At 46.1% G+C, this 26,501-nt stretch overlaps 1 protein-coding gene across 1 annotated transcript in view; it reads right to left on the reverse strand.

Moving 5' to 3' along the window:
* Positions 1-21,651, reverse strand: part of EPSTI1 (epithelial stromal interaction 1) — a 54,699-nt gene extending 33,048 nt beyond the window's left edge. Inside the window, exons 1-3 of the mRNA XM_054162918.1 lie at positions 21,455-21,651; positions 4,851-4,909; positions 1,245-1,328 (exon numbers count right to left, since the gene is read on the reverse strand). Coding sequence (XP_054018893.1) covers positions 1,245-1,328; positions 4,851-4,909; positions 21,455-21,651 — 340 coding nt within the window. The remainder of the gene's footprint in view (positions 1-1,244; positions 1,329-4,850; positions 4,910-21,454) is intronic.
* Between the last annotated feature and the right edge of the window lie 4,850 nt (positions 21,652-26,501).

The raw sequence follows: 26,501 nt of genomic DNA on the forward strand, positions 1-26,501 counted from the left end.
TTCAGTGGTAGGTTGGTCACGGTGATCTCAAAGGTCTTTTCCAACCTGGTTAATTCTTTTCTATGATATGCTGTGGTATGCTGTGCTGTGCTGTGCTATGCTATGCTATGCTATGCTGTTCTGTGCTATGCTATGCTATGCTATTTTCACCTAGTCTTATTCTGTGAAGTTCCCCATTATGTGTCTGTTAATTCTACAAAAGCCATTGGACTGATTTGTGCTACATGAGGTGCCTGAAATGCAAGACAGCTGTACTATATCTTTCAGGAGGGATCACTCTCCATTAAAAGCAGCTTTCACTACTTTCTAATGGAAGGCAACTAATCTTGAGATGCTTTTGTGATGCTCACAGAATGGGAGATCAATTCCCTAAGTGTGGCAATGGCATCCTGGCCTGCATCAAGAACAGTGTGGTCAGTACTGTGCATTGGTTAGGCCACACCTTGAGTCCTGTGTCCAGTTCTGGGCTCCTCAGTTTAAGAAGGACATTGAGACACTTGAACGTGTCCAGAGAAGGGCAACAAGGCTGGGGAGGTGTTTGGAGCACAGCCCTGTGAGGAGAGGCTGAGGGAGCTGGGGTTGCTTAGCCTGGAGAAGAGGAGGCTCGGGAGAGACCTTCTTGCTGTCTTCAACTACCTGAAGGGAGGTTGTAGCCAGGTGGGGGTTGGTCTTTTCTCCCGGGCAACCAGCAGCAGAACAAAAGGACACAGTCTCAAGCTGTGCCAGGGGAAGTTTAGGCTGGATGTTAGGAAGAAGTACTTCCCAGAAAGAGTGATTGGCCATTGGAATGGACTGCTCAGGGAGGTGGTGGAGTCACCATCACTGGAGGTGTTTAGGAAGAGACTGGATGGGTTACTTGGTGTCATGGTTTAGTTGAGTACATGGTGTTGGGTGATAGGTTGGACTCGATGATCTCAAAGGTCTTTTCCAACCTTATTAATTCTATTCTATTCTAACACAGAGGAGTTTTCTTATGGGCATCTGGAGGGTCTCTGACAGATGCCATCCACCTGCATGCTAAAGCCAGGTATGAGCCCATCAGCCAGAAGGAGAGATAATCCACCTGGTCTTCCCAAAGGTTAGTATAGATTTTCTGCACTGATCTTGACAGATTTTTTTGAGTGATGATCTATGCTGGTTTGTTTCAGAAACATCTTCACTGCCATGACCATCAAAAAGCACAGAGCACATACAGCACATTACTGACAGCAGCTGAGAAGGCGTAAAAATGTCCAGTGTCTTACCCAGTCTCTGTGGAACCAATTTAACTGGCTTTGGCTTGTCCTTTTCCTTCCACTGCTCCAGGTCATCCAACTCTTTCTTAGCAACTGAGCAGGTATAAGAAGAGACAGACATATGGAAGTCAGAGGCAAGATAAAAACGCAGGCAGTATCACTAATTGTATGTGACCCTGAAGACTCTTCCACGAGCAGACAAATTTTCTCTTAAGGGTTTCAGACACCCCCCTAGAAGGTTATGCAGTCACTACAATGTTCAGGTAACAAGGCAAACATTTTGCTTAACTTGAGAGTTCATAGTGAGGACTCAACCCCAAAAGCAAAACAAAAAACCAGCTAAGGAACTGCTAATAGCCTGCTCTTTAACCCCTGGGAACCTGCAGGTTAATGCCACAGTGTGTACTCCTGCAGGTAAAGCAGGTAAAGCAGAAGCTCTTCTTATTTAGATGTATGTTATTATTGTGTATTATTATTAGCATTAAGATGTTATTGCTGCATGGAGGGAAATGATTGTGGTGCAGCTGCCCTCGACAGCAAAATGAAGAATAAGTCATTTTGGGAAGAAAAGGCAGCTCAGAGGCACTTGGTTTTGTTAAAGGAGTGGTTTTCAAACACATACAGCAACCTCACATTAACAGGGAACAGAATCTCAACGGATGGAAGAGACTGGCACATTTTGGATACACGTTTAATGGTGCTTGTAAAGGACTGATGTCTTCAGGCGGTGAGTGGGCAGGAGGATGAGATCCCAGCAGCCAGCAGTGTCCTTTCATAGCTGTTCTCCTTATCGCTACAGCTGGATGAGCCACAGATGATGGGAAGGAGGAAGAGGCTAATAAATAAGATTCCATTCTCCTCTTAAAAAAAAACATAATTCAGTCCTGTGTTCAGTTCTGGGCCCCTCAGCTTAAGAAGGACATTGAGACACTTGAACGTGTCCAGAGAAGGGCAATGAGGCTGGGGAGAGGCCTTGAGCACAGCCCTGTGAGGAGAGGCTGAGGGAGCTGGGGTTGCGTAGCCTGCAGAAGAGGCGGCTCAGGGGAGACCTTCTTGCCATCTACAACTACCTGAAGGGAGGTTGTGGCCAGGAGGGGATTGGTCTCTTCTCCCAGGCAACCAGCACCAGAACAAGAGGACACAGTCTCAAGCTTCACCAGGGGAGGTTTAGACTCGAGGTGAGGAGAAAGTTCTTTACTGAGAGAGTTGTTAGCCATTGGAATGTGCTGCCCAGGGAGGTGGTGGAGTCATCATCCCTGGAGGTGTTCAAGAGGGGATTGGATGTGGCACTTGGTGCCATGGTCTAGTCATGATGTCTGTGGTGACAGGTTGGACTTGGTGATCTTTGAGGTCTCTTCCAACCTTGGTGATTCTGTGATTTTCTCTCTCAATCACATGCTCCCTTCATGCTCCACATGCTGCTTCAAATTAAGGCCCTTCAACATGTGAGTCCACATGCAAGATAGGTGCCAAGCTCCCAGGGTAGCAGTTAGTGGAACTCTAGTCGATAGAGCCAGAGGCACCAGCCATATGCTCTAGGATGGATGGTTGATTAAGCAGCTCTCTCAAACTGGCTGACAGGGGAGACATACCAACAATTCCTTTCAATACCAAGGTCCACAAAACCTATGGAAAGTGGAGCTGTGTTTTACAGAAGTACTTCAGTTGCCCTAGGAGCTCATTTCAGTCTCACTAAAGCCAGCATGAACCATATTTTCTAACGGTAGGCTGTGGCTAGGAGATGCTAACACAAGCTCTCCTCTAACACAATGCAGCTGATTCCTGGGCAAGTCTCTAAAGAACCCAAGAGAGAGACCAGCTAATTATTTCACTTTGAAGCAAGAACTGAGGTGAAGACTGGATTTGGTGAGGCCCTATTTCTGCCAGTATCCAAGGCAGAAATACTTGACATGTTTCAGACATTGGATGCTGGTGGCACTAAGGGAAAACAGATCTTAGAGGAGCAGCACCTTTGCTGTTAGCATCATAACCTGCTCTAAGACAATCTGCTTTTATTTATCCTAACAGAATATTGGTTTGGTGCAGAACTTCTCCATTTCCTTTCTTGTGATCTAAGTAAACCCAACCCCACACCAGCCTGCTGAAGCATTTCAGCCAGTCACAATGGTTAAGAAAGAATTCAATTGCACTGTTTACCTTAGGGCTCAAAACATGAGGAGTGCTGACTGACTCCTTGAGCTTTCATATCCTGCACAAATAAACAGCTAGGAGTGCAGAACTGCAGGGTATGGTCACTTCTGCATACCAGATTTCTATCACCACTGACTCTTGCTCTAACTTTGGCAGTGAAAGCTTTTCAACACATATCTAATCTTTATGGTAGAGGTGTTCCTGCTTAGCTACCTTCACCAACAAGACTCAAAGCCAAGCAAAAGCAAACTTATATCCACAGGTAATTTTCCATCTAAAATGCTTTTTCTCAGCTTTATTACAGGAGACAACTACAGTCTTCAAATGGATGCAAAAGAACTAGCATGGGTCCAGAGAAGAGCAACAAGGCTGGTAAGGGGTTTGGAGCACAAGCCCTGTGAGGATAGGCTGAGGGAGCTGGGGTTGTTTAGCCTGGAGAAGAGGAGGCTCAGGGGAGACCTTCTTGCTGTCTGCAACTCCCTGAAGGGAGCTTGTAGCCAGGAGGGGGTTGGTCTCTTCTCCCAGGCAACCAGCACCAGAACAAGAGGACACAGTCTCAAGCTGCACAAGGGGAGATTTAGGCTGGATGGTAGGAAGAAGTTCTTCCCAGAAAGAGTGATTGGGCATTGGAATGTGCTGCCCAGGGAGGTGGTGGAGTCACCATCACTGGGGGTGTTTAAGAAGAGACTGGATGGGGTGATTGGTGCCATGGTTTAGTTAATTAGATGGTGTTGGGTGATAGGTTGGACTTGATGATCTCCAAGTTCTTTTGCAACCTGGTTAATTCTATCCTATCCTATCCTATCCTATCCTATCCTATCCTATCCTATCCTATCCTATCCTATCCTATCCTATCCTATCCTATCCTATCTTATTCTATTCTATCCTATTCTATCCTATTCTATTCTATTCTATTCTATCCTATTCTATCCTATCCTATCCTATTCTATCCTATCCTATCCTATCCTATTCTATCCTATTCTATCCTATGCTATGCTATGCTATGCTATGCTATCCTATCCTATCCTATCCTATCCTATCCTGTTCTATTGTATTCTACTCTATTTGCTTTGGTCTCCACGTAAGAGTATTTTCAAAAACATTTCTTACTCATATTTTTCTTCTTCCCCCCTGAAGCCAGAGAGCAGTCAAAGATGGGCTCTCTAATCTGAATGCAATCCTGTAAAAGGGGGATAGAACTAATTCCAAGTAAGTCTTGAAGAAGCCAGCACCGAAAGTCCTGAACAAGATTTGTTCTGCCTGAATTTTAGTCAGATAAGTTAATTTGAAGAAAAGCCCACACAATGACAGAGAATGTTCATGGGATTGACTTTGCTGTCACAGATGCACATATAAAAGCATTATGAAAACGAGGGTGAAAATTGCAAGGGTAATAAATTGCACAAACCTCCAAAGTTATTCAAGGAGAAAGAGTGTATTACCATATCAGACAACTCAACTTACTTTGCTGCAACTTCTGTCTCCTGGTTTCATCTGGAGTTACCAAGACATATGGGCCAACACTAAAATGAAAGAAAACACTCTTATTATTGTATTTCTTTTTTTTTTTCCCCTTTTATTTTTGTTTGTCTACACAAAACCACAAGTAAAAGAAGGCTCCTTCCTCAGCAAGGTCACTTTTATGGTGTTGTAGCAAATAACTTCATATCAAAGAATTGCAGATGACACCAAGCTGGGGGCAGGAGTTGAGCTGTTACAGGAAAGGAGGGCTCTGCAGAAGGATCTTGCCAGGCTGGACAGATGGGCAGAGTCCAAGGGCAGGAGATTGAACACATCTTAGTGCAAGGTTCTACACACTGGCCACAACAACCCCATGCAGTGCTACAGGCTGGGGTCAGAGTGGCTGGAGAGCAGCCAGGCAGAAAGGGACCTGGGGGTACTGGTTGATAGCTGGCAGTGTGCCCAGGTGGCCAAGAAGGCCAGTGGCATCCTGGCCTGCATCAGGAATAGTGTGGCCAGCAGGAGCAGGGAAGTCATTCTGCCCCTGTACTCAGCACTGGTTAGGCCACACCTTGAGTCCTGTGTCCAGTTCTGGGTCCCTCAGTTTAGGAAAGATGTTGAGTTGCTGGAATGTGTCCAGAGAAGGGCAATGAAGCTGGGAGGGGTTTGGAGCTTAAGCCCTATGAGGAGAGGCTGAGGGAGCTGGGGTTGCTTAGCCTGGAGAAGAGGAGGATCAGGAGAGACCTTCTTGCTGCGTACAATTCCCTGAAGGGAGGTTAAAGCCAGGAGGGGGTTGGTCTCTTCTCCCAAGCAACCAGTACCAGAACAAGAGGACACAGTCTCCAGCTGTGCCAGGGGAGATTTAAGCTGGATGTTAGGAAGAAGTTCTTCCCAGAAGGGGTGATTGTCCATTGGAATGTGCTGCCCACGGAGGTGGTGGAGTAACCATCACTGGGGGTGTTCAGGAAGAGACTGGATGAGGCACTTGGTGCCATGGTTTAGTTGATTAGATGGTGTTGGGTGATAGGTTGGGCTCGATGATCTCAAAGGTCTTTTGCCACCTGGTTTATTCTATTCTATTCTATTCTATTCTAAAACTGGCATTTATTTTGATTCAGCTCTTCAGGAATTTGTGTGTGTGTGTGTGTGTTTGTGTGTATATATATGTGTGTGTTATATTTGGAGTTGGATGAAAATACCAAGGATAAGATTTTTCAGAAACTTTTAGCATAGCCTTCACTTTTCTTATTCAAGTCTCACTCTACACTGCTGACCTCAAATCTCTGCCACTTCAATTCAAATCACTTCCTTGAATGAAAATGTCCTCTGTGGTAGACAACTGCTTCCACGGCTTTCTCAAGCACAGAGCTAGATCACTGTCTACTGGGAAGAGCACTGGTGCTGGCTATCCCCAGCACATACCTCAAGGGCACCAAGCACCTTGTGGATTTTGGCAGTCTGCCCAAGAGTTGTCCAAGGAGCATGAAAAATCATATTATTTGTTACAGACTCAGGTCACTGAGGCCTGAGCCTCAGTTTCCTTTTCAGCCTTGTGCACCAGGTATGAGGAATTCCTTGGGCATATTTATCTTGCTGTCTTGCCTAAGGTGCAACTTACTGAATCAGGACAGAAGCTCTGTTTTGCTAGACTTAATTCAAAAGGCAGTTGCTGTCTCAAGAAGCTATCAATTTAATGTGACAGCAAAGAAGCAGGACAAGGTTCAGAGCATATAAGAGATGCAAGGTGATCAAAAGAGTGATGAAAACATGTCAGTTCCACTAGTAGAAAACAAAGTGTTTTATCTACACAGCGTATTTTGTGGGTACCTGTTTACACTGCTCCCACCTAGTAGAGAGAGGGGCTGCAGGTTCACCAGAAACACACCAGAAAGTCAACTCCATCTATCAGGCTAATCTCACACCTCTCTGCAGTGTCTGACAGGGTTTTATCTGCACTCACAGTGACAAATGTTTCATCTGACTTCATGGTAGGTAAGGTCCAAGGAGAAGAGAGAAAATATGAATGGAATGGAATGGAATGGAATGGAATGGAATGGAATGGAATGGAATGGAATGGAATGGAATGGAATAGAATAGAATAGAATAGAATAGAATAGAATAGAATAGAATAGAATAGAATAGAAAATAACCAAGTTGGAAAATACCTCAGAGATCATCAAGTCCAACCTATCACCCAACACCATCTAATCAACTAAACCAGGGCACCAAGTGCCCCATCGAGCCTCTTCCTAAACACCTCCAGTGATGGCGACTCCACCACCTCCCCAGGCAGCACATTCCAATGGCCAATCACTCTTTCTGGGAAGAACCTCTTCCTAACATCCAGCCTAAACCTCCCCTGGTGCAGCTTGAGACTGTGTCCTCTTGTTCTGGTGCTGGTTGCCTGGGAGAAGAGACCAACTCCCATCTGGCTACAACCTCCCTTCAGGTAGCTGTAGACAAGAAGGTCTCCTCCGAGCCTCCTCTTCTCCAGGCTAAGCAACCCCAGCTCCCTCAGCCTCTCCTCACAGGGCTGTGCTCCAAACCCCTCCCCAGCTTTGTTGCCCTTCTCTGGACACGTTCCTGCAACTCAGCCTATTTCCTAAACTGAGGTGTCCAGAACTGGACACAAATAATAACAGGTGAAGACTGAGCCTCTTAAATGAAAGGGCCACAAGGACTGGCTAATGGACCAGCTAGGAAACAGAAAGCATACTTGGCTGTGAAAAGGTAAAGAAAGGATGAGGCCTGGGACTGAGCTGAAAATGGGAAATTAAAATCATGCAAAGAGATCAAAGTGCAAAAAAGCTGCCTGCTGCAGTATCACTGTAATTCAAGGTTTGAGAAGGAAGATATTTATATCCAATTACCTCTTTCTCTTTGAAGACTTATTCTAGGAGGATGTGGATTAATTTATGAGATTAAACTAGTAAAGATAGAGCTGTGAGCTTTAATGGTGCCATTTAATATGATCCTTCCCATTCCCACCAGCTTACTCTGGCGTCTGTTGGGCTGCTCTTCACCTCTCCATTGAATCCCAGACCCTCAGAGGTAGGAGATGAGGGAATACATACATACATAGAATACATACATAGAATAAACCAGGTTGGAAGAGACCTTCAAGATCATCGCGTCCAACCCATCAACCAATCCAACACCACCTAAACAACTAACCTATGGCACCAAGCACCCCATCAAGTCTTCTCCTGAAAACCTCCAGTGATGGCGACTCCACCACCTCCCCAGGCAGCCCATTCCAATGGGCAATCACTCTTTCTGTATAGAACTTTTTCCTAACATCTAGACTGAACCTCCCCTGGCGCACCCTGAGACTGTGTCCTCTTGTTCTGGTACTGGCCGCCTGGGAGAAGAGACCAACATCCGTCTGTCTACAACCTCCCTTCAGGTAGTTGTAGAGAGTAATAAGGTCACCCCTGAGTCTCCTCTTCTCCAGGCTAAGCAACCCCAGCTCCCTCAGCCTCTCCTCGTAGGGCTTATGTTCCAAACCCCTCACCAACTTTGTTGCTCTTCTCTGGACTCGTTCCAGCAAGTCAACCTCCTTCCTAAACTGAGGGGCCCAGAACTGGACACAGGACTCGAGGTGCGGCCTAACCAGTGCAGTGTACAGGGGCAGAATGACCTCCCTGCTCCTGCTGGCCACACTGTTCCTGATGCAGGCCAGGATGCCATTGGCCCTCTTAGCTGCCTGGGCACACTGCAGGCTCATGTTCAGTCTACCGTCAACCAGCACCCCCAGGTCCCTCTCTGTCTGGGTGCTCTCCAGCCGCTCTGACCCCAGCCTGTAGGTCTGCATGGGGTTGCTGTGGCCAATGTGCAGAACCTGGCACTTGGATGTGTTCAATCTCATGCCGTTGGACTCTGCCCATCTGTCCAGCCTGTTGAGGTCCCTCTGCAGAGCCTCTCTACCCTCCAGCAGATCAACTCCTGCCCCCAGCTTGGTGTCATCAGCAAATTTACTGATGATGGACTCGATGCCCTCGTCCAGATCATCAATAAAGATGTTAAAGAGCATGGGGCCCAGCACTGATCCCTGGGGCACACCACTGGTGACTGGCTGCCAGCTGGATGTGGCACCATTCACCACCACTCTTTGGGCTCAGCCTCCAGCCAGTTCCTAACCCATCGCAGTGTGCTCCCATCGAAGCCAAGGGCAGAAATGCTTCTTCAGCATTTGTGGTGCAACTGCAACAGTAACTTAAAAGAAGTTTGGATAACTCATCTTGTTTAGGGTATGCAATTCCCCATCACTGTTCCCCATCACAATTCCACATCAACTTCAACAGGCTGGACACATGGGCAGAGTCCAAGGGCATGAGATTGAACACATCCAAGTGCCGGGTTCTGCACATTGGCCACAGCAACCCCATGCAGTGCTACAGGCTGGGGTCAGAGTGGCTGGAGAGCGGCCAGGCTGAGAAGGACCTGGGGCTGCTGGTTGATGGTAGGCTGAACATGAGCCTGCACTGTGCCCACGCAGCCAAGAGGGCCAATGGCATCCTGGCCTGCATCAGGAACAGTGTGGCCAGCAGGAGCAGGGAGGTCATTGTGTCCCTGTACACTGTACTGGTTAGGCCACACCTGGAGTGCTGTGTCCAGTTCTGGGCCCCTCAGTTTAGGAAGGATGTTGACTTGCAGGAGCGTGTCCAGTGAAGAGCAACAAAGTTGGTGAGGAGTTTGGACACAAGCCCTATGAGGAGAGGCTGAGGGAGCTGGGGTTCCTTAGCCTGAAGAGGAGGAGACTCAGGGGTGACCTTCTTGCTCTCTATAACTACCTGAAGGGAAGTTGTAGACAGACGGATGTTGGTCTCTTCTCCCAGGCAGCCAGTACCAGAACAAGAGGACACAGTCTCAAGCTGCACCAGGGGAGGTTTATGCTGGAGGTTAGGAGGAAGTTTTACACAGAGAGAGTGATTGCCCATTGGAATGTGCTGCCCAGGGAGGTGGTGGAGTCACCATCATTGGAGGTGTTAGGGAGGAGACTTGATGGGGTGCTTGGTACCATGGATTAGTTGATTAGGTGGTGTTGGATTGGTTGATGGGTTGGACGCAATGATCTTGAAGGTCTCTTCCAACCTGGTGTATTCTATTCTATTCTATTCTGTTCTATTCTATTCTATTCTATTCTATTCTATTCTATTCTATTCTATTCTTAGATTTTTCTTTATTAGACTCAGTAGTAGCATTTAAAATGTATCCCAAACTGCTTTTGACAACTTGCCCTAGAGTTTATCAGTTTCAAGATTTTCTTTTTGTAGTAGTCCTTCTTGGCAGCTTCAGATATTAAGATCATATATCTCTCAAGTTCATACACCAAAATCATGAAGTACCTTTTACACTCCCCTCCCTTTGCCAGAGGGAAAAAAATGGCTGGAATTGTGAGCTGCACAGCTACATATTTTCCCCCTCAAAACCCATCAGTGCATCTCAAACATCCCACTGCTTCACAGCACTAGAGGAAAGAAAGGTTTTTATATCACCTAATGTATTTGGTGAGTTCAGGTTTTGGCTGTTTTGGTTTGGTGGGGGGTTGTTTGTGGCGTTGGTTGGTTGTTTTTTTGGTTGTTTTTGTGTTTGTTTTGTGTTTTAAAATTAGGAATTGAAATCATGGACCACTGTGTGACTCTACATGTATGAGAAATCACAATATCAGATCCAGTCTTTATATCAGTCTTTATATCCAGCCTTTATATCATGAATCAGATCCTTTATCTGCTTCTGCTTTTTTGGCTGGAACACTCAGAGTCTAGGAGGTCAGGTGGGGGCCACTGTTCTGACATCCAACTGTGGTTGTTATCCAGGAGCTCAGAAGGATGTTACACAAAATAATCAGGTAGAGGTGACACTATGCTTACTGCCAGATAAAGCTCTGCTCTTTTAAATAGTTCTGGGCCCCTCAGTCTAAGAAGGATATTGAGACACTTGAACATGTCCAGAGAAGGGCAACAAAGCTGGGGAGGGGTTTGGAGCACAGCCCTGTAAGGAGAGGCTGAGGGAGCTGGGGTTGCTTAGCCTGGAGAAGAGGAGGCTCAGGGGAGACCTTCTTGCTGTCTCCAACTCCCTGAAGGGAGGTTGTAGCCAGGTGGGGGTTGGTCTCTTCTCCCAGGCAACCAGCACCAGAACAAGAGGACACAGTCTCAAGCTGTGCCAGGGGAGCTTTAGGTTGGATGTTAGGAAGAAGTTCTTCACAGAAAGAAGGATTGGTCATTGGAATGTGCTGCCCAGGGAGGTGGTGGAGTCACCATCACTGGAAGTGTTTAAAAGGAGACTGGATGGGCCACTTGGTGCCATGGTTTATTTGATTAGAGTGTTAGGTGATAGGTTGGACTTGATGATCTCAAAAGTCTTTTCCAACCTGGTTAATTCTATTCTATTCTAAAGCTGACTCAGCCTTCTAGCCATTAATCCTTTGGAACTGATATTTAAAATTAAAACATTAGGACACCCTCAGAATAGCCCAGTTTCTCAGGCTCTGGGAAAATCAAGGGTTGAACAGAACAGTTGGAGAGTTAAAGTCATTGGGTGTCAGTAGAACAAAAAATGCACAGACTAGCATTAACCTAGAAGGCTTTCTGGAATATGTGCAGCAGAGGGAACTGAGTGGAATGGAATGGAATGGAATGGAATGGAATGGAATGGAATGGAATGGAATGGAATGGAATGAACTAGGTTGGAAAAAAACTTCAAGATCATCAAGTCCAACCCATCACCAAATACCATCTAATCAACTAAACCATGGCACCAAGTACCCCATCCAGTCTCTTCTTAAACACCCCCAGGGATGGTGACTCCACCACCTCCCTGGGCAGCCCATTCCAATGCCCAATCACTCTTTCTGTGAAGAACTTCTTCCTACCATCCAGCCTAAATCTCCCCTGGTGCAGCTTGAGACTGTGTCCTCTTGTTCTGGTGCTGGTTGCCTGGGAGAAGAGACCAACCCCCACCTGGCTACAACCTCCCTTCAGGTAGTTGTAGACAGCAATAAGGTCTCCTCTGAGCCTCCTCTTCTCCAGGCTAAAAGAAGGCCTTATATGCTAGGCTGAGGTTAAGAAGTGATAATAACATGGCCCTAATTAGGAAAAAAAATCTTGTTCAAATGCAAAAGTGAAGTAAAATCCTGCACATTCCCTTCCAGTTATATGCAGGATACGGTTTCAGGCCATGGAGAAAAATATTACCGCGATGACAAGTGCTTGACACTGCTTATTGTTATGAGCTTGCATTTAAGCTACTTCACTTTGTCTGCTAAGTGCCATGAAATTAACTTGTAGGAAGTGAATTCCCAAATTGCCCCTGTTCATGTCTATTCAGAAACAAATGTCTGTCGAGAAGAAAAGGTGAAGGAAAGTGGGAAAATTAGAGGCTGAACTACAGCTAGCACCTGAGAAAGAAAATGCTCTCCCAGTTCAGCAGTCTGTCTTTGGTGTGTTTGACACGAATGGTTCTGGTAAAACCCATTAAAAAAACCACCCAAATTCAACATAGTAAAACCTGAAGATTTATTGTTGCACAGCTGGTAACAATCCTTCATGGGTTTATGTGAAAGGAGAGCAGAGTTACTAAAATGCTTGACTTGCGAAAATGGTGTTCTTTGATGGAGCCAAATCTATCAGGACTTTCCTTCCTGCCTTTCCCAGTTAAATTAAAAACAAATCAAATAATGGGCTCTAGCTTGTTGAACCCCTGGCATTGTGCTGGGGGAAATGAGCTGCTTCGGGACCTGGGGACGGAGTAAACTCATCTGAATATGACTTCTTGAATTTGTTTGGTCTGACATTAGTCTAACACACGCCACGGCAAACTCTCTCCTGTTGGTGTAGTCTGCCCATGAGCATATGCTGACTGATTTTGTATTGATAGAATGGAATGGAATGGAATGGAATGGAATGGGATAGGATAGGATAGGATAGGATAGGATAGGATAGGATAGGATAGGATAGGATAGGATAGGATAGGATAGGATGGAAAGGAATGGAATGGACTAGACTAGACTGGACTAGACTAGACTAGACTAGAATAGAGTAGAATTAACCAGGTTGGAAAAGACCTTTGAGATCATCAAGTCCAACCTATCACCCAACACCATCTAATCAACTAAACCATGGCACCAAGCACCTCATCCAGTCTCTTCCTAAACACCACCAGTGATGGTGACTCCACCACCTCCCTGGGCAGCACATTCCAATGGCCAATCTCTCTCTCTGGGAAGAACTTCTTCCTAACATCCAGTTTGAACCTCCCTTGGCACAGCTTGAGACTGTGTCCTCTTGTTCTGGTGCTGGTTGCCTGGGAGAAGAGACCAACCCCCACCTGGCTACAACCTCCCTTCAGGGAATTGTAGAGAGCAACAAGGTCTCCCCTGAGCCTCCTCTTCTCCAGGCTAAGCAACCCCAGCTCCCTCAGCCTCTCCTTACAGGGCTTATGCTCCAAACCCCTCCCCAGCTTTGTTGCCCTTTTCTGGACACCTTCCAGCACCTCAACATCTTTCCTAAACTGAGGGCCTCAGTACTGGACACAGGACTCAAGGTGTCGTAAGACCTCTCACTTTTTTACATCTAGAATGCACTTAGTAGTTCTTCTTAAAATTTAATCTTCTTTCACAATCTGAAATCTTTTTTCAAAGAGAGCAAACCAGCCTGCCAAACTGGAAGTGGAGGCTCAGCGAAATGCTTGTTATGCCTACAGCTCTGCCACTGGTGGGAGTGCTAGAAGGGTACTTTGAATGATGGCCAGTCTGTTTAGAGTTGAGCTTTGCATTTTCTGCACCAGAGAGATCTCCCAGCTCTCTGTTTCAGGCAGATGCAATAATTTTTACAGCCCAGTGGGGTGATTCAGAGATTAACAGCTTTGCTGTCGTCGGTAGCCAGCCTTGTCTCCAGCCAAGTGTTCGGTGGCAGGATCTGTGTAAGAGGATAACTGTGCAGTAAGATTTCTGTTACTCTGGATTGTGGGAGTTGCTGTGCTTCTCTTAATGCTTACAGGGGAGAAGTCTTAATGCCTGTATCAGAAGGCTTTCTTGGAAGAGCTGGATTTGCATGAGCCCCGACATGTTCCCTTGATGCATAGCTTGAAGACGAGCTGTGGTGAGACAATGAATAGGGAACACATGGGAGGATACTGTGTTTGGGCAGGGACAACAGAAGGACAGCAAACACTGTGGTGCAGAGGAGGAAGAAATATATTGTGGACAAGAAAGTGGCGGAAACACAGATAAACATGCCACTAGCTTAAGTCTTAATCTTCATGCGATACAGTGTCTGACCTGCCCAGCTCTCCAGGCATGCTGGCAAGCCTGACTTGCAACACATGGCCACCTCTGCAAGGGGTAGCTCAGCTCAGTGCTGGTGTTGCCAAGCCCAGTGCCCAGCCTGCCCACCTATGAATGCTCTGTGCTCCTCACAGCTAGTGATTACCAGGTGCTCCATCTGGCTCTGGCGTACTTGCTGCCTCCCTGGCACTGTGCTGAGGTAACTGAGTTGCTTTGGGAGCTGGGGACAGAATAAACATGTCTACATCTGACTTCATAGAATTAGTTGGATCTGATGTTAGTCTACCACACTGTCACAGCAGACTCCCTCCTGTTGATGTAGTCTGCCCATGAGCATATGCCAACTAATGGCTTGTTAGTGTTTCCAGGGAAGAGAGAAAGCAGTGCTGCAGACTGAATTTGGGCTGATACCCTTTGTCTCCCTGAATTTGATCCATCACTGTGCTGGAATGTGTCCAGAGAAGGGCAACAGAGTTGGTGAGGGGTTTGGAACACAAGCCCTATGAGGAGAGGCTGAGGGAGCTGGGGTGGCTTAGCCTGGAGAAGAGGAGGCTCAGGGGTGACCTTATTGCTCTCTACAACTACCAGAAGGGAGGTTGTAGACAGGCAGAGGTTGGTCTCTTGTCCCAGGTAACCAGCACCAGAACAAGAGGACACAGTCTCAGGATGCACCAGGGGAGGTTTAGGCTGGAAGTCAGGAAGAAATTCTACACAGAGAGAGTGATTGCCCATTGGAATGGGCTGCCCAGGGAGGTGGTGGAGTCACCATCATTGGAGGTGTTCAGGAGGAGACTTGATAGGGTGCTTGGTTGCATGGTTTAGTTGATTAGGTGGTGTTGGATGATAGGTTGAACACAATGATCTTGAAGATCTCTTCCAACCTGGTCTGGTCTGGTCTGGTCTATTCTATTCCATTCCATTCCATTCCATTCCATTCCATTCCATTCCATTCCATTCCATTTTACTCTATTCTAATTTCCTTGGAGCTTTAGAAGGTGGTTGAATATTGTCCAAAATGGGGTGCTGGCTGAAACACCTATCATTGTTTCTGCTGCATTGTTGCATGCTGAGTCCAAACCAAGCTGCTGAATCTGAGCCCCACCTTCTTGGAAATTCACTTCTAAGTTTTGGTTTCACTCTCTGGAAGAAATTTGAACTTTAGGAGTTCCTCTTCAAGCCTGTGGCTACCAGAGGATTGAGATTTGGGTGCCAACAGAAGAATTGCAGATCTGTTTCTCTCCTGCTTGTTTCTGAGTCATACTTTCTCCTGGGCCTCTGCTGCTGTTTTCCTTCATGCTCTTTTCCCTTTCAAGTTCACTTGTGCAAGATTCAACTTTGTTTTATCCCGAGGCCTCGCTATACAAAAATGTTGGCTGCTTTAATGAAAGCTTTAGCTAGGCAGAGGGACAAGATACAGAAGTGAGTTACCCTGGCTTAACAAGTTTCCAGGCATCAGCTGAACTGTGGTAATTAAATGCACTCCTAGCCTGTGGCAAGCACAGGACAAAATCCATGACCCTGGACTTTTGATAACAAGCATTTTCTTCTAATGCAGTTTCTTTTCCGCCTCTTGTATTAAGAGCACCCACGCAGCCAGGATGAATCAGGCAGTGTATAATGTTAAACCCCTGTAATTCACTTTTGTCTCTGAGCTGCAAACCAGTAAGATGCTGCCCCTGATGAAGACAGAAAGCCTCAAGCCTGCACGCAAGGTTCACGCACCCTCCCAGAGGTCTGCTCATGGCACCGCCAGGGCACAGAGCATATTGCTCAGCTGAGGTCTAGAACTGTGGCTGTCAGTTATTGTTAGCATCTGGCTATGTGTGCACTGTCAAACAGGGATATCTACAGGACAGTTGTCTGCTCACTGGGATTTGGCATCTTACAGCCCTCTGGTTTGGCGGCTTCTGTGGTGCTCAGCAGCATATGGCAGCTCCATCAAGCATAGGAGCCCTGATGGAAACAGTGCTTTGTGGTGGCATGGACTTGACTGCTCTTCAAATAATTCCTGATAATTGAATACAAGGATCAGCTTAGCATGTCTTTGAAAGGGGTTTGACAACTGGCTTTGGCACTCTGATTCTTTTCCTCTCTTGAATTCAGCCTTAAACATATTATTTAATGCACTATTTAATCTGTATCTTGGAGCCCTTTCTCCAGACTGAATCCACCCAGACCTTTTCCCCAGATTTTAGTCATTTATGCTGCTCTCCAACTGCACCCTCCTTGGTTTCTGTCTGCTATGCAGAGCACATTGCCCAGCAGAGCGAAATATTTAGCTTTCAGCTTTGTGGCATTCATGTGCCGATGCACCTGCAGTATAAAACACAGTGGAACTGGAAAGAGTTTATAACAGCCATTACTTTTGCAACTCTTTAAACTATTTCACACTTCATTTGGAAAGCTCCCCAGTGGTGGATGGCTGTAGCAGGCTTGAAGAAACACTGAAGGGCAGAGCTCTGCAAAAAAAAACATTGTTGGTGAACAAGCACAAGCCCTATGAGGAGAGGCTGAGGGAGCTGGGGTTGCTTAGCCTGGAGAAGAGGAGGCTCAGGGGAGACCTTCTTGCTGTCTGCAACTACCTGAAGCCAGCTGGGGGTTGGTCTCTTCTCCCGGGCAACCAGCACCAGAACAAGGGGACACAGTCTCAAGCTGCCCCAGGGGAGGTTTAGGCTGGATGTTAGGAAGAAGTTCTTCACAGAAAGAGAGATTGGCCATTGGAATGTGCTGCCTAGGGAGCTGGTAGAGACCAGTGCCATGGTTTAGTTGATTAGATGGTGTTGGTTGATAGGTTGGACTTGATGATCTCAAAGGTCTTTTCCTACTTGGTTAATTCCATTCCATTCCATTCCATTCCATTCCATTCCATTCCATTCCATTCCATTCCATTCCATTCAATTCCATTCCATTCCATTCTTTCTACTCGGTTCCCTCATGTTCCCTCTGCTACACATATTCCAGAAAGCCTTCTAGGTTAATGCTAGTCTGTGCATTTTTTGTTCTACTGACACCCAATGACTTTAACTCTCCAACTGCTTTGTTCAACCCTTGATTTTCCCAGAGCCTGAGAAACTGGGCTATTCTGAGGGTGTCCTAATGTTTTAATTTTGAATATCAAGTTCCAAAGGATTAATGGCTAGAAGGCTGAGTCAGCTTTAGAATAGAATAGAATTAACCAGGTTGGAAAAGACCTTTGAGGTCCAACCTATCACCCAACACTCTCTAATCAAATAAACCATGGCACCAAGTGTCCTATCCAGTCTCTTCCTAAACACCTTCAGTGATAGTGACTCCACCACCTCCCTGGGCAGCACATTCCAATGGCGAATGACTCATTCAGTGAAGAACTTCCTGACATCCAGCCTAAACCTCCCCTGGTGCAGCTTGAGACTGTGTCCTCTTGTTCTGGTGCTGGTTGCCTGGGAGAAGAGACCAACCCCCACCTGGCTACAACCTCCCTTCAGGTAGTTGTAGACAGCAAGAAGGTCTCCTCTGATCCTCCTCTTCTCCAGGCTAAGCAACCCCAGCTCCCTCAGCCTCTCCTCATAGGGCTTGTGCTCCAAACCCCTCTCCAGCTTCGATGCCCTTCTCTGGACACGTTAATAACTTGATAACTGCTGAGATGTTTTCATCTGAGATCTTTCTTGAAATGCAAATTGAGATAGCAGATAAAAAATAATAATGAATTATATATTTTTGTTTGTTTGTTTTAAGAATAAAGATCTCCCCTTGCCAGATTCAGTATTCTAGATACTATCTCCCACTTTAACCAGGGGCAGTTAAGGAAATTGCAGTTTAAGCAGCTTCATTCCATTCCAACTGACTGCTAGCTTCCCCCTCCTGAAGGGATGGGAGCAAACCCCAGACTTGTTCACTTCTGGTTGGTTGAATATTTGTTTCCCACTCAGACATGGTCTCTGGTTGAACCTGCCTTTCCCTCACCCCTCCTCCTCCACCTTAATTACATACTACTGAACACTTTAGTTCATACATTCCAGGTATAGGAATATTTTTTTTTTATAGCTTTATGAATATTTTGTATTGCATGGTAAAAAAATATAAGCAGTCCTTGCAGTAAATGCAGAACAGCTTTGTCTTTTGCATGCATCATCTAATGATGAAAAAGAGAGCAGGGCTTTAAACTACTCTTCCCCAAAAGCTTACTTGGTTTTAAGGGGGATCCCATCAAGTCCCTAGAGGTGTTCAAGAGGGGATTGGGTGTGGCACTTGGTGCCATGGTTTAGTAGGCATGAGGTCATGGGTGACAGGCTGGACTTGATGATCTTTGAGGTCTTTTCCAACCTTGTTGATTCTATGATTCTGTGATTCTACCTGTTCAGAATCTGTGTTAATATATTTGCTCTCAATTTCATCATCCCCCAGCCTGTGTTCATATCAAGGACTGCCCCAACCAAGTAGACCTTATTGCTGTCTACAACTACCTGAAGGGTGGCTGTAGCCAGGAGGGGGTTGGTCTCTTCTCCCAGGCAACCACCAACAGAACAAGAGGACACAGTCTCAAGCTGTGCCAGGGGAAGTTTAGGCTCAAGGTGAGGAGCAAATTCTTCACAGAGAGAGTTGTTGGCCACTGGAATGTGCTGCCCAGGGAGGTGGTGGAGTCACTGTCCCTGGAGGTGTTCAAGAGGGGATTGAACATGCCACTTGGTGCCATGGTTTAGTAGTCATGAGGTCTTGGGTGACAGGTTGGACTTGATGATCTTTGAAGTCTTTTTCCAACCTTATTGATTCTATGATTCTATGATTCTAAGTGCAGGACCTTGCACTTTGCCTTATTGAACCTCATGAGATTCTCCTCAGACCACCTCTCCAGCTTTATCTGGATGGCACAGTATCACAGTATCACTAAGGTTGGAAGAGACCTCGAGGATCATTGAGTCCAACCTGTCTCCACAGACCTCATGACTAGACTGTGGCACCAAGAGCCACATCCAATCTCCTCTTCAACACCTCCAGGGACGGTGACTCCACCACCTCCCTGGGCATCACATTCTTCAGTCTCATCAATTGCACCACTCAGCTTGGTATCACCTGCAAATTTGCTGAAGGTGCACTCATTCTTGCTGTCTATATCATTGATTGATATAGAGCAGCATTGATTGATATTGAACAGCACTGGTCCTAATACAGACCCTTCAAGGACACCACTTGTCACCCTCTTCCATCTGGACATCGAGCCATTGACCACTACCCTTTGTATGTGATCATCCAACCAATTCCTTATCCACTGAACAGTCCAGCCAGCAAACCTACATCTGTCCAGTTTAGAGAAAAGGATATTATGGGGGACAGTGTGCAAGGCTTTACAAAAGTCCAGATAGATGACATTTATTGGTCTTCCCTTGTCCACTCATGTCAACATAGAGTGTAAGTCAGGCATGGTTTTTTGCTTTCCTGAAAGTCAGTTGTTAAAGTGCTGATGGATTTCAAAGCTACCCATCTCCTAACAGTCTCTGTATCATTACTACCTTGGGTTGTCATCAGTGGCACACAGTCAACTTGGAGGCCTGTGGCCAGTGGTCTTCCCCAGGGATCAGTACTGGGTCCAGTTTTGTTCAGTAGCTTTATCAACAACCTGATTGAGAGTACCCTCATCAAGTTCACTGAGGATACAAAACTTGGGGGGTTGGCTGATACCTCATCAGGCTGTGCAGCCATCTGACAAGATCTGGACAGGCTGGAGAGCTGGCTGCAGGCAAACCACATGAAGCTTAATAAGGATAAGTGCAGGGTCCTGCATCTGGGGAGGAGTAACAATAGGCACTAGTACAGATTAGGGGCTGCCCTGCTGGAAAGTCCTTGGAGTCCTAAGGGACATCAATATGCCCTTGTGACCTTCCACTCTGCTCTTCTGAGACCACACCTGGAATATTGTGTCCATTTTCGGCTCCCCAGTTCAAGAGAGACAGAGACCTGCTGGAGAGAATCCAACAGAGAGCCATGAGGATGATTAGGGGACTTGAGCATCTCCCCTGTGAAGAGAGACTGAGAGACCTGGGGCTGTTTAGTCTTGAGAAGGCAGAGGAGATCTCATCAATGTGTATAAATATCTGAGGGGTGGGTGTCAAGTGGAGGGGGCCAAGCTCTTCTTGGTGGTGTGCACTAATAAGACAAGAAACAACAGGTTCAAGCTTGAACGTAGATTTCACCTCAGCATGAGGAGAAACTTCTTTACAGTGGGGGTGACGGAGCACTGGAACAGGCTGCCTAGGGGATTGTGGAGTCTTCTTCTCTGGAGACTTTCCAAACTCACCTGGATGCATTCCTGTGCAGACTACCCTGGGTGATCCTGCTTTTGGCAGGGGAGTTGGCACTCGATGATCTCACGAGGTCCCTTCCAGCCTCTGATGTACTGTGATACTGTGATACTTAGCATGCAAGCATTCATGGGTTAAAACAGAAAGCTGCCCACTGTCCCTTGTGATTGGCAGCCTGCCACCTCTTTCACAGTTTGGCTTTACCTTCTTCATCCGGAAAGGAGGGGAAGGGGAACTGAAGCAGCCTTCAGTTGCTGTCAGTTGCACTTAGAAAGGCAGGGGGGAAAAGCAAGCTAAGCAAACTCAGCATGTATAATAATAGCATTGCATGCACTGTTACCAAGAGTTAGTGCACAGTTAGGGGAAATGACTGCAAAGAATTAGCTTGGGTCAGCTAAGTATATATGTATTAAGCATGTACATAAAATACACACAATACTGTCTCTACTCTATATTACAACTGCAAGCCAGGGCTTTTATCAACTATCTAGGGAATGTCACTGGAAAACCAGAGATGGATTAAGCATAGATCCCCAAAGAGCCTAAAATGAAATTGAGGGCTTTACATTTGTCAGCATAAAGTTGTTGGAAGCTGTTTCTGTGTCCTGGATTGCTGGAACACTGCCTGCATCCATCTCTTAAGCCAAAGGAAGTATCTTTAGACTTTGCAGGATGAAATGTTAGGACAGAAAACAGGAAGTTAGAACTGGATTTAAAAATGCACTTTGAAAGATATCAAAACCAGATACCATGCACACCAATACCAGAGGTACAGAAGCAGCCACTGCTATTGCCTGGGGTGCAAGTCATGTCATCACAAAGCCTACTACAAACACAACTTGGGGTTCGTGTTGGAAGCATCATACATATGTAGGCTTCAGGCTGACTGCAGGTGAGAGCATGAGGACAAGCTGCCTGTGTGCCCAGTGCCATTCACAGGCTCTCTGTAAAGTACTTCTACCTTTGAAGATGCACATCTCAAGGAAGCTCAAGAACAGGCACTCAATGCATGTTCCATCACCTCAGTCAGTCTCCTTGTTACTTACTATTGCTTTTGCCGTTGTTGGTTGACTGATGTTTGCCTGCTTTGCACCTCTTCAGGTGTTGTCAGCTTCTGGGGTTTTCCAGCCTCCTCAGTTTGATTGTTACTGTTCCAGAGGGAACCCTGAGATGGATATGGGGTACTGGAGGCACCAGCTCTCTCGTACCTGCTGTTCTCCCACTGTCCTTTAATCCCAGACATAACTTCAGGAGTGCCTTGACTTGTTGGAAAGGAGTACTGCCGCTAAAGCTAGGGAAAGCCTCAAAACTTCAAGTTGGCACAAACTGGTTTCAGTTCTGTGTAAGCCCCACCCCTGCCTGGACTCTCAGCTGTAAGAAATGAAACTCCAGGCTGCTGAGTCACCCTCCAGCTAAAGCTCAGTCCGATCATCTGCAGGATGCAGGAGTAGGGAGATCATACTCCCGCTGTACTCAGCACTGGTTAGGCCACACCTTGAGTCCTGTGTCCAGTTCTGGGCCCCTCAGTTTAGGAAAGATGTTGAGTTGCTGGAAGGTGTCCAGAGAAGGGCAACAAAGCTGGGGAGGGGTTTGGAGCACAGCCCTGTGAGGAAAAGCTGAGGGAGCTGGGGTTGCTTAGCCTGGAGAAGAGGAGGCTCAGGGGAGACCTCATTGCTGTCTACAACTACCTGAAAGGAGGTTGTAGCCAGGTGGGGGTTGGTGTCTTCCCCCAGGCTACTACCAACAGAACAAGAGGACACAGTCTCAAGCAGTGCCAGGGGATGCTGAGGCTGGATGTTAGGAAGAAATTCTTCATACAGAGAGTGATTGGCCATTGGAATGTGCTGCCCAGGGAGGTGGTGGAGCCACCATCATTGGAGGTGTTTAGGAAGAGACTGGATAGGGTGCTTGGTGCATGGTTTAATTGATTAGATGGTGTTGGATGATAGGTTGGACACGATGATCTTGAAGGTCTCTTCCAACCTGTTTTATTCTGTTCTATTTCTGTTCTATTCTGTCTCAACCACAGCACCCAGGCAGCCTGGAATCATGGGGTGACGTCAAACCTTATCCATACTGTCAACAACACTTTGTACTGTTGGAACAGACCCCAGCATGCTTGTGCTGAAAGATGGCTGAAAGCCATATTTCTGTCAATTTTTTATCCCAGCATTTCATAACTCTTGGGGGGTTTGCTGGTTCCTGTTTCAGAGGAGTGTACAAAGAAAGATGAAAGCAAAACTTAACACTAGCCCTCAGATAAATCCTAAAGCAATAATCCTGCACCACTCCAATGTTGCCTTTCAATTCTACTCAATCAGAAACAGTTTTTATTGTGATTCTTCTAATTGTACCTGATGAATAGAGGACAAATAAATGATCCTCTGAAATGAAAACACAAATCCCTTCAGCAAACACATCTGAGCTGCCTAGATGAGTTTCTGTGTGATCTGGTAAAGGTGATCCTGCTCTGGCAGGGGGGGTTGGACTAGATGATCTCTCAAGGTCCCTTCCAGCCCCTAACATTCTGTGATTCTGATCAGGGGTATTGTATCTATGGCATTTGAGGGGCTGGGGAAAGCCAGCAGAGAGAGTGATTGCCCATTGGAATGGGCTGCCTGGGGAGGTGGTGGAGTCACCACCATTGGGGGTATTTAGGAGGAGACTGGCTGGGGTGCTTGGTGTCATGGTTTAGTTGAATAGAAGGTGTTGGATGATGGGTTGGACACGATGATCTTGAAAGTCTCTTCCAACCTGGTCTATTCTATTCTTTTCTATTCTATTCCATTCCATTCCATTCCATTCCATTCCATTCCACTGCATTCTATTCTATTCGACTCCTATTCTATTCTATTCTACTCTACTCTACTCTACTCTACTCTACTCTACTCTACTCTATTCAATTCGATTCCATTCGATTCGATTCGATTCCATTCCATTCCATTCCAATTCTAATTCTAATTCTAATTCTAATTCTAATTCTAATTCTATTCTGCCCAAGTTCTTCTGGCTTGCTGTACAATTAGCTGTGACAGAAAGCTTTAAACTGGACAACAAGTCATGTTCAGCTTGACTTCTAAACTGCTTGATCTGAAACATGCTTATGACAAGCAGCAGATCTGAGGTCACTATACAGCAAAGCCACAACACGTTAATACAACTGAAAGTATCACTTTTGGTTTTGCACACTTCACAGAAAGTGTTTTGTAAGAATCATAGAATCATAGAATGGTCTGTGCCCCAACAGACCCCAAAGACCATCTAGTCCAACCTCTCCGCAGTCAGAAGGGACATCCCCAACTAGATCAGGTTGCCCAGGGCCTCATCAAGTCTTACTTTGAATAACTCCAGAGAAGGGGCCCCAACCACCTCCCTGGGCAACATGTTCCAGTATTCCACCACCCTCATAGTGATACCCATTCTGAATCTGCCCTTCCCTAGTTTGAAGCCATTGCCACTCGTCCTGTCACCACAGGCCCTTGTAAACAGTCTCACCCCATCCTTCATGTAGCCCCCCTTCAGGTATACTGGAAGGCTGCTATTAGGTCTCCCTGGAGCCTCCTCTTCTCCAGGCTAAACAACTCCAGCTTCCTCAGCCTTTGTAGCAGAGGTGCTCCAACCCCCTGATCATTTTCGTGGCCCTCATCTGGACTCGCTCCATCAGGTCCATGTCCTTCCTATACTGAGGGCTCCAAACCTGCAACACAATACTCTAAGTGAGATCTCACCACAGCAAAGTGGCAGAATCACCTCTCTGGATCTACTGGCAACATGTCTTTTGATGCAGCCCAGGATGTGATTTGCCTTCTGGGCTGCAAGCTCACACTGCTTGCTCACGTCCAGCTTGGACAAGATTGCTCCATTGTGAGGACAGTGTGTTCTGCAGGGTTGAGAGAACTAATTTTTACAGCTCAGGATGCTGGAGACAAGAAATTCCTCTGCTCTCTGGAGATGTAGGCCCAGAAGGAGGGTTAAATGTCAACATTTCACCATGATTTATTTTTGTTTAGACTTAGGACTGCAATTTGTCAGGCTCAGCAGAAATAATGCCATTAGCTTTGACAAGTGTGTGTGTGTGTCTCTGTGTTAAGTAATCTAAGTAATCTATAAGCCCTACGAGGAGAGGCTGAGAGAGCTGGGGTTGCTTAGCCTGGAGAAGAGGAGACTCAGGGGTGACCTTATTGCTCTCTACAACTACCTGAAGGGAGGTTGTAGACAGACGGATGTTAGTCTCTTCTCCCAGGCGGCCAGTACCAGAACAAGAGGACACAGTCTCAGGCTGTGCCAGGGGAGGTTCAGGCTAGATGTTAGGAAAAAGTTCTATACAGAAAGAGTGATTGCACATTGGAATGGGCTGCCTGGGGAGGTGGTGGAGTCGCCATCATTGGAGGTTTTCAGGAGAAGACTTGATGGGGTGCTTGGTGCCGTGGGTTAGTTGTTTGGGTGGTGTTGGGTTGGTTGATGGGTTGGACGCGATGATCTTGAAGGTCTCTTCCAACCTGGTTTATTCTATGTATTCTATGTATTCTATTCTATTTAGGGGTGTGTGCTGCACACACTTCCCATTTTATTGCAAAAAGCTGAAATTGACAGCACCTGTCAAAAACTATCTTCCACTCTCTGAAGGAAAACTGACCCTTGCTTTCTCTGCAGTATCCTTCAGCATTTGAGCAGGTCCACCTCTCCTTTATCTAATACTACTTCAGTAAAAGGAAGTGGAGATTGAAAATACAATTGACCTGATGTCCAGGACTTGCTATACTGAGATCAGGAAGTATTGCTACCTTTAAGAATATTCTTATGTCTGGCGAATGCTATGCTTATCTATATTGCATTATAAATAATACTAAAAAATGCTGCAGGGCTGTTGTTACAAAAACAATGAGGACTAAAAATTTATGTCTTATGCCATTAAAAAATGCCTGAAACAATGCATCCTGGCCTGTATCAGGAATAGTGTGGCCAGCAGGAGCAGGGAAGTCATTCTGCTCCTGGACTCAGCACTGGTTAGGCCACCCGTTGAGTCCTGTGTCCAGTTCTGGGCCCCTCAGTTTAGGAAGGCAACAAAGCTGGGGAGGGGTTTGGAGCACAAGCCCTGTGAGGAGAGGCTGAGGGAGCTGGGGTTGCTTAGCCTGGAGAAGAGGAGGCTCAGGAGAGACCTTCTTGATGTCTACAATTCACTGAAGGGAGGTTGTAGGCAGGTGGGGGTTGGTCTCTTCTCCCAGGCAACCAGCAGCAGAATAAGAGGACACAGTCTCAAGATGCACCAGGGGAGGTTTAGGCTGGATGTTAGGAAGAAGTTTGTCACAGAAAGCGTGATTGGCCATTGGTATGGTCTGCCCAGGGAGGTGGTGGAGTCACCCTCACTGGAAGTATTTAGGAAGAGACTGGATGAGACACTTGTGCCCTGGTTTAGTTGATTAGATGGTGTTGGGTAATAGGTTGGACTCAATGATCTTGATGGTCTTTTCCAACCTGGTTAATTCTATTCTATTCTATTCTATTCTATTCTATTCTATTCTATTCTATTCTATTCTATTCTATTCTATTCTATTCTATCCGATTCGATTCCATTCCATTCCATTCCATTCCATTCCATTCCATTCCATTCCATTCCATTCCATTCCACTCTACTGAAAAAGCCTACATTGGCTGGCAAACTACAGAAATGCTACCAGAAACAAAGAACTCTCACAGCGATTGCTCCAGCATTGTGACCAGAAGGATAAGGTCCTTGAGAAGTCTGACAGTATTAGAATAATGCTTGCAAAATTCCTGCAGATATCTTTTTTTTTTTTTTTAAACAGTTTTTAAAGTAGAGATTTACTTGCACATAAATTATTTTAACACTCTTATTCACAGAAAATACCTGAGCCTTTTGCTGTATATATTACCTTCTTCAAGGAGTAATTGTGCTCTTGTAATTCCTGAAGGCCATGATTAGTTCCATCTTAGGATTTTGTATAATATACTGCCCCGTGGTACCTAGCCAACCAAAAGTGTCAATCAGACAATTATAATGGTATCTATATATTATATTATATTCTTCATTGCTCAATGTTTCAGAGTATGTTATTGAATAAAACAGAAGTC

This window comes from Dryobates pubescens, chromosome 7 (assembly GCF_014839835.1).
Source record: "Dryobates pubescens isolate bDryPub1 chromosome 7, bDryPub1.pri, whole genome shotgun sequence".
NCBI lineage: Eukaryota > Metazoa > Chordata > Aves > Piciformes > Picidae > Dryobates > Dryobates pubescens.